Source organism: Python bivittatus, unplaced genomic scaffold (assembly GCF_059951505.1).
Source record: "Python bivittatus isolate LINGU-HERP-01145 unplaced genomic scaffold, Pbiv_v1 ctg000190_np1212, whole genome shotgun sequence".
NCBI classification, from domain to species: domain Eukaryota; kingdom Metazoa; phylum Chordata; class Lepidosauria; order Squamata; family Pythonidae; genus Python; species Python bivittatus.
The window spans coordinates 5,787,711-5,802,473 of record NW_028277042.1 but is presented as its reverse complement, the minus strand read 5'-3'; the positions used below and the strand labels follow the sequence as shown (position 1 = coordinate 5,802,473).

At 44.7% G+C, this 14,763-nt stretch overlaps 1 protein-coding gene across 1 annotated transcript; it reads left to right on the top strand.

Moving 5' to 3' along the window:
* The first annotated feature begins 51 nt into the window (after nt 1-51).
* On the top strand, nt 52-7,129 carry DYNLRB2 (dynein light chain roadblock-type 2). The gene is made up of 4 exons (XM_088135990.1): nt 52-195; nt 3,823-3,898; nt 6,090-6,257; nt 6,855-7,129. Exons 1-4 carry the CDS (start codon nt 193-195, stop codon nt 6,896-6,898), a joined length of 291 nt encoding a protein of 96 aa, XP_087992116.1. The 5' UTR covers nt 52-192; the 3' UTR covers nt 6,899-7,129.
* Nucleotides 7,130-14,763: the final 7,634 nt, after the last annotated feature.

Sequence of the window (14,763 nt, the reverse complement as noted above, 5' to 3'; positions counted from 1 at the left end):
CCAGCGGACCACGTGACCGAGCAAAAAAAGGCGCAGTCCCTAAGCCCCGCCCCCTCTCGCAAACACACTTCCGGCCTCCGCCGCTCTCCCGCCCTCCGCCGCTCTCCCGCCCTCGCGCTTCCGGGCGGAGCTCCATAGCAACCGGGGCCTACCGGGTGGACGCCGCGCGATTGGAGCCTCGTCGGCGGAGCCATGGTAAAACGGAGGGACGTGGCGGGGGGCGGCTCTGAGGGACTCCGGCTGGAAGCTGCGGGCTGTCCTGGGGAAGTGGAGCCCGAGAGGAGCCGGCGTCGGCTTGGGATGGATGGGAAAGTCGGAGCAGAGCAATGGCAGGCCGGGAGAGCTATCCTGCCCCGCTTGGACTGGCTGGGGATTCAGGGTGGGGCAGACCGCGATGATCTCGGGGGCTCCCCTTTGGGCTAGGTGAGTTTACTCGAGGGTAACGGCTGGGGTGGGTCTGCCTTGGGGGCGTTCAGGCCTCACGGCAGCCTGCCCGGAGATGATTTTGCCCAGCTGGAGCTCGGCTGAAGGCACAGACGGCAGTCACCCCCTCCACGATCCCAACTGGCTGGATTGACACGTCGCAGTCCCCCCCCAAATTAACCAAGATTAACCTAAACCAAGCTCCCCATTATAAGTCAGATGTATCCACGGAGGGAGGAGGCACTAAAAACCTCGAGATGGCCATTAAACCATTTAAAACCATTAAAGGGGCGGGGCATAGATTGCGCAATTGTGGGCGCCATCTTGACTTTTCAAACCCCTCCCCCTCATAGGGCATCCCTCAGATGACCAAAGCAGCCTCACACCATGGTGACACAAGCACCGCCCCTTGGTGTGGACCAAAGAGGCGGGGCTTGTTTTGCAACCTTGCTGCCATTGGGCTGAGCCTGCAGGTGCTTCTGACCAATGGGGCCATAGTGGCTTGCAAGATCATTGAAGTGGCCGAGAGGGTTCCTTCATAAATGCTTTGTGGTAAAGTATTTATCTCCTTGCAAACTTTGGAGTTCCTAACTTATTTACATTTATTTAAGTACTTTACGTGGCCACCCATCTCACAACAGTGACTCTGAGCAGCCTGCAAAAAATTAAAGATTAAAGCTGAACAATTAAAATGATAGCCCAGGGCGCCCTGGGCAAGTGCCACCTTCCAGTCATAAACACATACATGAACAAAGGGCTGGCCAAACACCTAAGTAAACAGCCAGGTCTTTAGAGCCTTACAAAAGGCCAATAGGATTGGGGCCATCCAACCCCATCTAGGGGGTTCTTTTCTGTAAGGCAGGGGCTGTAATGGATTGTGGGAGTGACCTTGGGAGACAAGAGGAAGAGGCAGCCTAGATAATGGTCTGATAAAAGAAATTTGGGTCTAAAGGAGGGGTGGAGGTAGAGAAAGTGTCTCAGAAAGGACCCTCCCTAGTTTTCAGGAGAGTAAATGGCGCGATATGGTCCATGGGGTCACGAAGAGTCGGACACGACTTAACGACTGAACAACAAAAAAGTAAGAGAGGGGAGAGATACTTTCAGACTTGCAAGATTCTGTTGCTGTAACCTTACAATAAAGATAGTGATACTACTCATGGTTGGTGCTTCTTGTCTAGACTTCCTCAAAGGGCCAACAGGCACTGCCACAAAGAAGGCAAGCTCCTGGTCCAACAAAATTACATTGACATTGTTTAATAGAGAGGATCTGAGCTTGCCCTCTCTGCTAGATCTGGTGGGTTGAGCAGAAACGGGAGAAAGGCGGTCCCGCAAGCAGCCTGCCTTTGGTAATGCAGGCCTTTCTAAGTGACAACCAGCACCTTGAATCACACCCAGAAGCCTCCTGGGAGCCAGTGCAGCTTGCAGAGTAGCAGTGTTACATGGGTATAGCGAGAGGCTCCAAAAACTGCCTGTACCACTGCATTCTGGACCAGCTGCAGCTTCTGAATGCTCTTCAAGGGCAGCCCCATGTAGATTATGTTATAGTAATCCAAATGGGAGGTGACAGAGGCATGAGCAACCATGAGCAAGGCCTTGCGGTCCTGAAACAGGTACAGTTGGTGCCCAAACCAAATCTGCCCAGCCCCCCCTTTACCCCCCCCAGGTGTGTCACCTGGTCTCTTGATAGTTACACAAAAGGTCCTAGTTTTTAACAGTTCCCAGACTATTTGGGTGTAATATGACCCCCCCAAAAAAGCTCATCAGGGTCAGACCTAGTTAGAACTTGGATGGCAGACTCCCAGGAAATCTCAAAGTGGTAGGCAAGATTGGAAAACCAAGAAAATATTGTGGGAGATAACAGTGGCAACACTATTGATTCCAAGCCACCTATACCTTTATCTTAATTAAATACAAGAGGAACTATGGAATGCAACTATCATGCAACCCAAGAGCAGGAGAGATATTATCTAACAACTAAAGCTAGAGATTCTCTGTCCTTGTAAGTCCCATTGATTTCAGCTGAATTAACTTTAAATTAAAAAAAAAAATTAGATTGAGTAGTTACTTGCCCAGTTATGATGCTTTGCATACTCCAGAATGAAGGAATGCAGATAAAATCTGTTGAGATATAGGTAAACAGATAAGCTGCTAAGTGACATTATGATAGAATGTGCAGACTTTAAGATGCAGATCCTGGACTTGTCTGTAGGACTGTATGGATCCAAAGCGGTTGAGGGCTTTAACAAAGTATTTTGCTGGTTTTTTATATAGTACCATAATATAATGGGCCAAATGGGAAACCAGGAAGTTTGCACTGCCATTAAGGAATTCTCTCTCTGGAGGCAACTGCCAAGTTTCTTCTCTGCCCATCTTTAAATGAGTTCCAGAAGTCTTTTCTATCACATAACACTCTCTGTGGTCAATTTCATTGCACTGGATTACGTTTTTTGAATCTGCACTCATTTTTTTAATGATTTTCTGATTTTAATATTTTTGTTCTCTTTGATTTTGGAGGTTACTAGGAGAATAAAATGAAAATAAACGTTTTTAAAAAGAAGGGGAGGGGAAACCCTTCAGCTTTAGCCATGTAACATTTAGTTTTTTTATAGTTAGTAGCCCTGGATTTAATAGTATCATTTGGCATTCATTTATATATAAAATTATAAATTAATTCAGGGCCACCGAAGGGTCTGCCTCAGTATGTTGAATAGCTTGAAATGATAAGTTGAATTATTTGTTTGCAGTCTCTTATAACTTGTGTTGGTGTGCAATATAGATTTTTACAGCTAGGTGTAAATGAAACAGTCTGTATATGAAGAAAGCTGGTTCTTGCTCATAAAACAAAGCAACAGTTTGCACATAAATTGGATTTTAAGGAACTGGCTCACTGGCTTCTTAACTGTGACTACCGCTTCGCTTTGGGGGAAAGGCTGCCAAAAGGGAGAGGGGGTTGCCAGCAGGAAAACCACATATCTGTGGAAGGGAAAGAGGAAAATGCAGTAGGCAATTCATTTCTGTTTTTAAGGCATGGAGAGAAGTCACCGACAAACTCCATCCCACTATGAGTGCTCAGTGTGTAGCCTTAAACATGACACAGCTCTCCCTGTTGTTTCTAAGTTGGCTCATTCATGTAGAGCACCTCTTCTTCAAAGTACTGTGATTGCACAACTAGCACAGATGCTTCTCCATAACAGAACCAAAATCAAAACCATTAGATAAGGCTGTAGATTTGCTTGCCTGCTCTCTGCAAGTGCTCTTTTGCTAGTGCTCAGAGGCTGTCTATATTCTAGAAATAGAGCTCAAAGTTAGGCAAGAGATAGTATGTTCAAAATACATTAGCTGTTGCCTGTAAGGCTAGTTTTCAGGTTTCATACTTCAGTAATTTTGTTTCTTTTATAGGCAGAGGTAGAGGAAACATTGAAAAGGATTCAGTCCCATAAAGGAGTTATTGGAACTATTGTTGTAAATGCAGAAGGTAAATATCTCCCATGTCTTATTTATCTACATATACATATACACACACTCTGTCATTTTCCCTAAAAAGAAAAAAGGAAACTTTTTGTGGAGTTGCACAACACATTAGACTAAAATGTCATGTGCTGGTTGTGGCTCAGGTGGATTCAGTTAACCATGGGTTAATGCTTTTAGTAAATAGCCTGCATCTAAGCAACATAGATCAAGAGTGGGCAACTGTTTTTAAACTGAAGTTTAGTCTTGCAAAATCTACCAGAGGTTGCTTTCTGAAAACTAGGCAGTACATCCTCTATTAAAATTAATCAGCACAACAGGTAAACAATTGACTTTACCCCACAATGATTTTCTTTGCATCACCGATAGCAGTTATTGAACTAATTAACTTAAGATCCTACCTAATGAATTTAGATTTCTCCATAGGTTAAGCGGTAACCAGTAAGGCAGATCAAAAGCGTCTATTATTTTAAGCTAAAAAAAAATGCATGATATATTGCTAGAACATTTATATAGAACATCTTATAGCTAGGAGATGGAGGAATGCCTTGAATTTGCAGTAGAAACACATCTTGAATTTCATTGTGTTGCTTTTAACAATTGCAAAACATTTTACAATTTTTTTCTGTTTGATTTGCCAGTTCTGTTCAATCCCAATTCAAAAATTGTTAGATGAAAATATGACTAGACTTTCCCATAAGCTTTCTTGTGGGCAGAAATCAAATTGGCTTAACATTTGTGTTATATTTTTCTTTTAAAAATGTACAAGAAGCCTATGCCTCTCCAATAAGATCATCACAAGGCCAGGTTTTGTTTAATGTAGCCCATCACTACAAATTTGCCTGCCTCCAAATGATGTAAATATCTTTTATGTCTTCCAAAGTTCTGAAACCCTGAAATATTTAGCTAGAGAGTCCATCCTTAGCATAGGCTGGCTCAAAACTTTGAAGAGTCAGAGAACAGGAAATGGAGAATACATAGACCCCGTAATATGAAGGCTCCAGTAACCAGTGACTTTACTCTTCAGCCAGGATTTCTTGGATTGCGGTTACTGTATTCACTCACTCTTTCTGCAAACATTTAATGCTAGTCCCTTAAAAAAATATTTTGAAAGGTAAAACAAATCCCCAAGGCAATCAATTAACAAGTGGGGTCTTGGGCTGAATATATCTTAAGTTAACTGGATGTGGTCTGTTGCATCTGGCAGACATGTATGTTTAAGCTGATGCCTTGCCCAGACTGATACTGCCATTCACATTGCCTTAAATCTAAGGAGGGCCTTGCTTCTGATATTAAACAAGAGCAAACCTGAGGACTGTTTTCTTCAAGGCCACAGAAGTTCATGAGCTTCTTTCCTTTAAACATAATTGGCTGACGGTAATTTGGTGCCAATAATGTGAGGCCTCTTGCATCAGATTCAAGATGATTATAAAAAAGGCTTTGCCGTTTTAATGCCCTAGATAAAATTCCCTCTTTCCAACAGAATTGTCAGAACTCCCATTCATTTTGCAAAGCTGGGCTTTCAGTCTGATTAATATCCCAGTAAAGGATCCAAAACTTCCATCCTTTTTAGGACTACCTTACTGAAATGGCATAAGGCAGAGCCTGTGAGAAAGGTTCGTCTTTCCTACCACAGCACATAGCTTCATCTGTTCTTGCAACATATCAAAAAGATAAACTCATACTCATGACCTGCTTAACAGAGCAAATGTATAAAAGTAACTGATGGATGCCAGTGTTGCTTAATCTTTAAGGATGTAGAAATAGGATTGCACCCTCATTTTCATTAATATGATGTGGAATTTAAATAAGTGACTTCAAATACTAGTTCCTGAATTTTTCTTGGGATGCAACGATTGCCAACCTACCTTACGGAATCTTGTCTACTGAAAAGCCATCTCTGCCTCTTTTGTATGACCCCAGTGTCTATGTACACTACTGGGTATATAGCGAGTGTCCAGTGTTCAGAGGCTGGCAAATGTTTCAGGCCCAAGACATTTGTGTTGCCAACCTCTGATTTAATAAATTATCTGTTGGAATCCTCTCTGCATACCAGAGGGTGGGCTAGTCTTATTATTCCCAGTTCAATCCCTGGCATCTCCAAATACAGCTGGATTTTCCCCCCCTTGGGGTACTGCTAGCATTGAAAATGTTGGCTACATGGATCTGAATCATTTTAAAGCCATTTCTTTTCTCAGGGATCCCAATCAGAACAACTCTTGATAACTCCACCACAGTGCAATATGCTGGCCTTCTTCATCAGCTCACCATGAAAGCAAAGAGCACAGTCAGAGACATTGATCCCCAAAATGATCTCACCTTTCTCAGGATTAGATCAAAGAAACATGAAATTATGGTTGCCCCAGGTAATAACTTTTGTCTTTTCCCTCCTGTTGCATTGATGGCTTGTGATGTTCTTTACATTTCTCCAAACCTGCCACAAAATGTCTGCTTAATCATATGTTATTTAAGGGGGAATCATTTTAAGGATAAGCTGCCTGATGTCAGGGCTTTAAAGTGTTGACATATCAAAACAGCAGCGTCTTATTTTATCTGCCATGAATCTGATGGCTATACTGAACAACGTGAAGACCTGATACAAGGCAACTTCTTATGTAATGTGAATGGTAATTGTTCCAAGATGGATTTGCCCGATTAATACAGAAAGTTGCAATAATTAACCATTATTGCGACAGTTTACATTGGGAAGATAGTTTAACACATTAAACATATTTTCTCTTGGGCTTTTTATGTTTATACATCCAAATGGTATTGAACTGTTACAATTATATTACTGTTTTGAAAGTTGAAGTTTTACTTTCCCTTTTTGAGGAAGCTGGTAAAGCAATGGTTTTGTCTTCCCAGTATCAACCATAATAAATTGTGAAAAGGAATATTAGAAATCAAACATGTTATAAAACATTGCTGTATCTCATTGTTCTTTATTTCTCCTCATCCTGCAGATAAGGAGTATCTTCTTATTGTTATCCAGAATCCGTGTGAATAAATCCACCACACCACACCAATGTAAGGAAACAGTGCTACAATTTTTAAAATGTCCAGTCTAGTCTGTACTAAATTAATGTCATAACATTCCTCTAAGAAACTTGTCAGGAATGTAAAACTGTGGAATCTAAAAAAGTCTTTGTTATGTGCAATCTCATTGTATTTGCCTTTTGATTATGAAAATGTGTTCCTAACTCCTTAAAAAGTAATAAACCCAAATGTTTAAAGCATGTGTTAATCTGAATGTGTCTATTTGAAATACTCTAACATACATCTAAAACGAGAATTAACCACTCAAAAAAACCAAATGTAAATAATAAGTACAGAATGCAGAATTAAGTAATGGTTGCAATTCCGCTGAAGATAAAACACATTTAAGCGTCTTTCATTTCAGTTAAATGTTCAGGTTCAAGTAAAATGTATCTAGAATTAGTGACTTCAACAGCATATTAGGCTCCCGTGAGGGAAAAAAATACATTGTAGCTTTTTCTGATAGAACTCGTTAAAAGCTACATATGGCAGCCCCTAAAATTAATGTTGCCATTTTTCTTATTCAATTTGCTTAAAGTATATTATGTGGCTGTAATCATAAGTCTGTAATATACCCACCCTACAATTTTTAAACACAGACAAGGAAAAGGAATTGTGAAGGAGTGGGGAGAAATTCAGCTGAAAGTATCTTCAGTTATTTTTTATTCACTGAACTTTTATTCATGTGTCAATGTTAAACGCTTAAAGAATACTGAAATATAAACTTAAAATTGATATTGCATAATGAAATCTCATAAGAATTATCAAGCCTGACCATAATCGCATTACACTGAATTTAGGGAGATGGGCGTTGTATTAGGGAGTTGTATTCCCACAATGATTCAGGCTGCATAACCTCTGAAGCTGATGAGAATGCAGAATGTTAATTTGAAATATTATTGAAACAGGAAAAACTATGAAACAATTTGGGCATAGTAAAATTTGCTTGAGTGACAGAATGTGACCTTATCAGGTATTCTCATAATAGCAATGATGCAACAAAGTAACAGCTGATTAGCTTGTGCTATCAAGAGTTCTTTGTATGGGGTAATTCTGAAGTTGAATAAATCAAGCTAAGTGTTTACATAGAGGCCTTCTGTTTACCTGGGTGAATGAAATCACTGCTTCAGTCCTTGATGACTTCTATCGTAAACCCAAGTTCTTAACATTGCCCAAAGTGTTCAGTTTCTAGCATATTCTTCAGTTTGAATAATATAAATATTGCTACCCAGAATTTTGGATTAGATTGTAAGAAGATGCTTTGGAGAACACAGGAACTTCACACCTGCCTGGAACTCTTTAAAAATAGCTGCATCTTCCAATATCACGTGACTGCCCTCTGCAGCTGCTGTACAATCCCAGGAAAGACACCACTGTTTTAAAGAGTTCTAGGCAGGTGCTAATTCATGCTTTGAAGCACCTTCCCAGTATCCCATTGTCCCTTGATTGCCTGCCCCTCTGGCGTGGGCTTGTTTCCTTGGGGTCCTTTCAGTTGCACGCAAGACCGGGGTTTGTTTGATCATGCGGTGATCTCCTTTCCATGGCTCGTGGCTTTGTTCTTTGTCTTGGCGCACGCCGCTCATCAGGGTGGATACAAAACATCCGCTCGCGGCCGCAAGTGGCCCATTAATCAGCCTCAGCATTCACTTCCTCTTTTTCCCCGGCTTGCGAGCGGACAGTAGAATCCCGTCCAATATCTGCTTTACTTCAAAGTGCTGCTCCCTGCCGATCATGATGGGTGCCGGGGGTGGCTCTGCCTTGTGCCAGCTGTTGCCCGGTTGGTGTGGCTTCAATAAGCTGAAGTGAAATACCGGGTGAATCTTTCCGAGGGCTTTGGGGAGCGTTAACCTGACAGTCACCAGGTTGATTATTTCCGTGATGGGGAATGGCCCCACGAACCTCGGGCTGAGCTTCCTTGAAGCCTGGTGCGTTTTCAAGTTCTTCGTTGATAGATACACTTGGTCCCCCACCTTTCACTGCCATTCAGGGAGCCTCTTGTGGTCGGCGTGCTTTTTATAGTCCGCTTTGGCTCCTTGCAGTGCCGCGTGCGCTGCTTGCCTCGTGGCGTCTATCTGGGCGAACCAAGTGTTCAGGGAGTCTATTCAGGATGCTGGTTGGGGCAATTCCGGCATGGGGATGAAGTCTCGCCCAGTCACCACCTTGAACAGGGAGAAGCCGGTGCTTTTGTGGTTGGCGTTGTTGTAGGCTACTTCCGCGAATGGCAGTAGCTCCGCCCAGTCCTGCTGGTGCCCCACGTACGACCGCAGGTATTGCTCTAACCCCCCGTTAAGGCATTCTGTGGCTCCGTCCGTCTGCGGGTGCACCGCAGAGGAAAGGGTTTGCTGCGTTCCCACCCGTCTCAGGAACTCCCGCCAAAATCGCGCAATGAAGATCCCGCCTCGATCGCTGACAATCCGTTGGGGCACGCCGTGCAGCTGGTAGATGTGCTGCACGAACAGCCGTGCCAGCCACTCCCCTCTGAGTTCCAGGCCCACCGTTGCCACTATCTGGACCCCCGTCCCAGTCTGCTCTTCCTCGGTCTCTGGGTGTCCCGGCCTCTCCAACTGCCCCATCGTGGCTGCGCCTCCTCTCGTCGCCGCCTGCCAGTGTCCCCTGTGCTCGCACTTCCCCGGCTCTCCATCCTTGAACCTTAGCACTTCCGACGCCCAGTCGGTGTGCAGGTTCCGCCGTCACAGCCACACCAGGCCGAGCACCACCGTGTAGTCGGCGATCGGGACCACCATGAATCTCAGCTCTTCTTGGTGATTCCCGATCCTCATTCGGACCGGCTCGGTATAGTACTGAGCTGGCCCCCCACCGCTAGTGAGCCATCCAGCTGGCTGAAGGCAATGGGCTCTCTGAGGCACCGCACTTGTAGTCTGAGCCCCGAGACTAGGGCTGGGTGCATCAGGCAATGCGTACACCCAGAGTCCAGCAGCGCCTGCAGTTGCGCTTCCACCCCGGATCTTGCCCCGAGGATGTGCACCCTCACCCACGTGGGAGGGCAGTCCTCGTATTGGGTCCACGCGTCTCGGCTCCTCTGCCTGCACTGGGACGCCATTCAGTGCGAGCACGCCTCATTTCCCACCGGCTCCAACTCCTCCCCAGAGGACGCCATCTCGGGAGTCGACCATCCAGCCTTGCCTCGCTCTGCCACCGCCGCCACGACACCTTTCCACAGCTGATCACTCGCTTCCTTCCCGGTCGTCCGCATTGGCTTGGCCTCCGAGGGGGGTGGGGGCCCATCCCACTCCGTTGGGCACTGCGCCACCTGGTGGCCTCACCCTCCGCACTGGAAACAAAGGGTGGAATTTCTCGCTGCCTCTCGCCCCCCCGTGGGCTGTCGCCGGCTGCTCCATCCCTCCTCTGCGGCTTTCTCCCGTGGTCCATCTCTCATCGGCTCCCGTTTCCTTGAACCCTGCTGGATCTGCCGCCACGCTGACTCCGCCGTTCCGGCTAGCCAGATCCAGTCCTTCACGGTGGTGGGCTCATCCCGACCCAGTGCCCGTTCAAGGATTTCCAGGTTGAGGCCCCTCTTAAAGTATGTCATTCTCAGAGACTCCGGCCAGTCCGTGAGCTTCTCCGCTAGCCTCCAAAACTCCAGCGTGTATTCGGCCACCGACTTTTCCCGCTGCCTCAACCGCAGGATATCGTCCTCGGCCCGCCTGGCACTTAAGGTATCTTCGAACTGGTCCCGGAGCACCTGCATGAACTCTGGGAACCTCCTCAGCTCCGCTGCGTCAGCATCGTATAATCGGACCACCTAGCTGGCCGCTTGGCCTTCGAGTAGCTCCGCCACGTAGGCAACCCTGTCCTCGTCACCGGCAAACAGGTGACCACTCTGCTACATGAAATTGCGGGCGTGAGTCAGGAAGTGGGGCAGCTGCTCAAGATCCCCCGAAAACTTCCCTGTGATGCCCCGGAGCCTCAATGCGTACACTGCCCGTCAATCCACTGTCCGGGGGGCTGGTACTGGAGCTGGCTGGGGCGCCGAGCTGCTGCCTCCATCGCTCACCCATTCTTCCGTCATCGACAGGCCAGCACCCAGTAGTAGGGCCTGTAACATCGCCTGGATGGCATCAAGGCATTGCTCAACCTTCGCCTCTCCTCCAACTCGCGGGTCCATGACCCCGAGCTCCAGGTCATCGTGACCCCCGACACGTTGGGCCCCTGGTTTACGCTGAACGACCATCGTTCCTGGGGTACTCTCCCAGTCATGGCTGTGGCCCCTTCGCTCCCGGTTGGCTCCATCACCTCCTCGATTCCGGGCTCCTCATGGCCCTGTTGGCTAGCGGATTCCCCGTCGCTGGCCATCGCCTGTATTTGGAAAAGAAATAAGCGCTCCTCGGCATGTACCAGGTAGCGTTAGTTAGGAGTCCTGGCTTTATGTAAGGAATGCCCTGTTCGTCAAGAGAAACTCCTGTGACACATGTGGTTCATAAAAGAGGTTTACTCAAGCATAACGCAACACTTACAAACAAAGCCAGGACTGGCTTGGCACATTTCGTGTTACAATTTATAGCTCTCCCCACGTTTCGCCCCATGGTCGAGTTATATGTTGCAGCTTGTCAGTGCCCCAATAATCCCCCCAATGGTCCGCAGGTGGCCATTAATCAGCCGCAGCTCTCATTTCCTCTTTTTCCCCGGCTTGCGAGCGGGCGGTAGAATTGGCTCCATGCAGCTGGCCGGCTTCCTAGCAGTGCCGCGCCAGCTGAACCTGACAGGAGGAACAAGAGGATGAGACTGGCACCTGAGGAATTCATACTGTTGTGGCTGGATAACTTTGGGAGCTGGGGTTTTAGTCTGGGAAGATTCTTGCTAGAGGTTGTAGCTAATAAACATAGCTGGACTGAATTGGCATTGTCTCTTGGAATTCCTTGGGCTAGGCCTGACACTATCCAAAGGATCGATATTATTATTATTCATAGTACTATTAGTTAAAGTAGTGTTTATTAAATTATTTTCACATAATAAATGGGGGTTGATGAACAATTAGACTTCATGAAGGGATCCATAAGCTAAAGAGATTGGGGACCCCTATTCTAGAGCAATGATCAGAGTGATCAGCATGAATGAAGTTGTAAAATGATGTATTTTGAACATAATAGATTGGTGGGATTCAACCAAAGATATACCTAATCCAGAAAACTACTGAAGGAAGCCCATGAATCACAGAATACCATCATAGAACTTACCATCCATGTTCCCCAGCAACTGGTAAAACAGAAATCTATTTCTTCCAATAACATTAGCCAGTGATAGGCGCATTTTCCTTGCATTTTAAGGACACCACTTCATCTAGTGTTAATAAATAAAGGAGCCTTCTTAAGCAATGATACATAGCAAGGTTCAGAGAAATAGAAGCAGACAACAGATGAGTTAGATGGGTGGAATCAAATAAATTACTGAACTGTCCTCAAAAGAGCTATGAATTGGTGTTGGAGCCAGGTCAAAGCAGCAAGTTTTTGCCATGCAGTCACCAGGATTTCAGCCCAACACAGTGGCGCTTTCCAAATCACTAATTAAGCACCAATGCACATGTGAAGATGTCGGAGGATGAAACCTTCTCTCCACACCGTACTACAACTAGGAATCACTCAAGTTCATCTTCTCATATGATATGATGTGATGGAGTGCAGGTATCCATTATGTACTTTATATATGATGAAGGAAAATTGCAAAAATGGTTATTAATATTAAAGCCAAGAAGTTGAGTTCATATGTATTAAACCTTAAATCTAGGTTTAGATAATATGCTGTTCCCCAGCAACTACAATGTACAGTATGTTTCTTGCAGCTTCACTGCGATTTGTTTACTATTTAAAATGGATGTTCAAAGATTGAAGTAGAAGTCACAACACACTTATAAAATGGATTAGGATGTCCACGTTGCAGACAGACCTTTGGTTTTATTATTTGTATTATTTATTATTTAATTTTTAAACAGTTTGGGAGACTTACTCTACAGCTGTTTTCTCCAATTCTGACCTGAAAATTGCATTGTCAGAGTGGCCATGGAGGTTATGAAAAAGAGAGCAACTTTAAGAAGATTCCACCCAATATATACTAAAATGACGCTGATGGTAAAAAACTAATTCTCAATTTACTTAGAAAGCCTGAGATCTCTGCCTTGCTCAACAGCCTGCCAGCCCTGAATGCAGATGTAAAAACAATGCCACCAGCTAGCAGAAGCTCAATATGGTTTAACGTGATCTGCTTCGATGATTCATGGAAACCACCATCTTCCTTTCTCCAGACTCTGTTGCATTACTTAGTCATGCAAAATCTGGTAAAGCTGAGTTCTGGAAAGCTGAAAAAGAAAAATAGCCAAGTAGCACATTCAAATCTAAGAGCTTTTAGCTACAAACATCCTTTGGATTACCCTCCTGCAATTTGGCAGACAGTCTGAAAAAAATAGTGGTTTAATTCCATCAGATTTCACCAGTCAATGTAATACATTCGAGCAGTCGTCACACAGCATGCTTCACACCAGATGTGTTCAAGATCTAGCAAATGCATTTGCACAACTTGCTGAACTAAGTTTGTGTTAAACTTTGGTAGGTTTTTTTTTCCTTTGTGGCTTAATTTTTATGTGAACCCAACCTGTTTGGTTAATTCAATGTATCTTGTTAACCCAGAGTATGAGTTAATTCAATCATCAGGTTAATATTTTAACTGATGTGCTATGCCTTAAGATAGGCTTAGTGCACCTTAAAAAAGAATTAAGCCCCCAAATCCCTGATTCTTTGTTAAAAATGCATGACTCCTTTCCCCTAATCATCCACCAAAATGATGAAAAGCGGAGGGCACCTCAACTTAAATCATGGCTTGCCTGTTGTAATTTGGAAACTCAAATCATAGCCTAGTCTCTCAACTATGTTAAACCAGTTGCCTGGACAGAATCTAGCTATTGCTATAGCCAAACCAATGATTCACGAATGCTACAGTCACAAGAATAAATCCAAAGTCCAATTTTGAATAGAACACATCCTTAGATGCAACACAGCATTGCAAAGTCTACAGCAAACTTGCAATGAACTCCCCTACCCGCTCCTGAACAGAGATGTTTACATATTGCCTTTCTCGACAATTATTTGGGCTGCTTGGGGGGTATTTCTTCCTTCCCCCAACCCCCTTTCAGGAAATGCATATTAATGCGTTTCACTTCATTAATAACATTAATAGATGGGGGACATTTTTGTAAGACATCTCAGAGGCAAGCTTGGAATATGCTAAATGACCAAAAGAGGCTGAATCAGCAAGTGCCTCTCAGTGGCACAAAGCGAATGCCATCTAATAAATAAAAGACTTGTGTTGCTGTTAAATATAGGGGGAAAAGGACAAATATGAATCCCAAGTGGAGGAAACTGTTAATATTCTAGCATGCAGGAAATCCAAGTGAATAGCTGGGGATGCATTATGCATGAGATAAAATCCTTGAACAGTGATTCAGAGTTCCCATGACTACAATATAATGCTAACTAATGCCTGGAGTCTGAGAACATCGCCAAGAGCTCCCTCTGAGCTCTTTGAAGCCCTCTCATAACAGGAGAACAGCGCAAGGATGTGATTACAGGGTGTAAAACAAGTGCCAGTGGGGCAAATGGCTCAACTTTAGGGCCCCATTTTGCTACCCAAGGTGTGTTATCTCCCCAAGTCCTGCTCAAGATACTACAAAGTACTGAAGTTCAAGCAGGCAAGCAATTATTCACCTGCAAGCTTCATTTATATATTGCAAAGAAAGATTGTGATGATGCAATACCACAGAGGTGCACAACTTTTTTGGTCTTTAAGGTCATTGTTGGCTTCAAAGCCATGCCAAGCATTCCCAAAAAT

Bases quoted from the DNA above. Each gene is read 5' to 3' on its own strand.
- DYNLRB2 (XM_088135990.1), top strand. The intron at 3,899-6,089 runs GTAAATATCTCC...TTCTTTTCTCAG, and splicing joins TATTGTTGTAAATGCAGAAG to GGATCCCAATCAGAACAACT. The intron at 6,258-6,854 runs GTAATAACTTTT...CTCATCCTGCAG, and splicing joins TGAAATTATGGTTGCCCCAG to ATAAGGAGTATCTTCTTATT.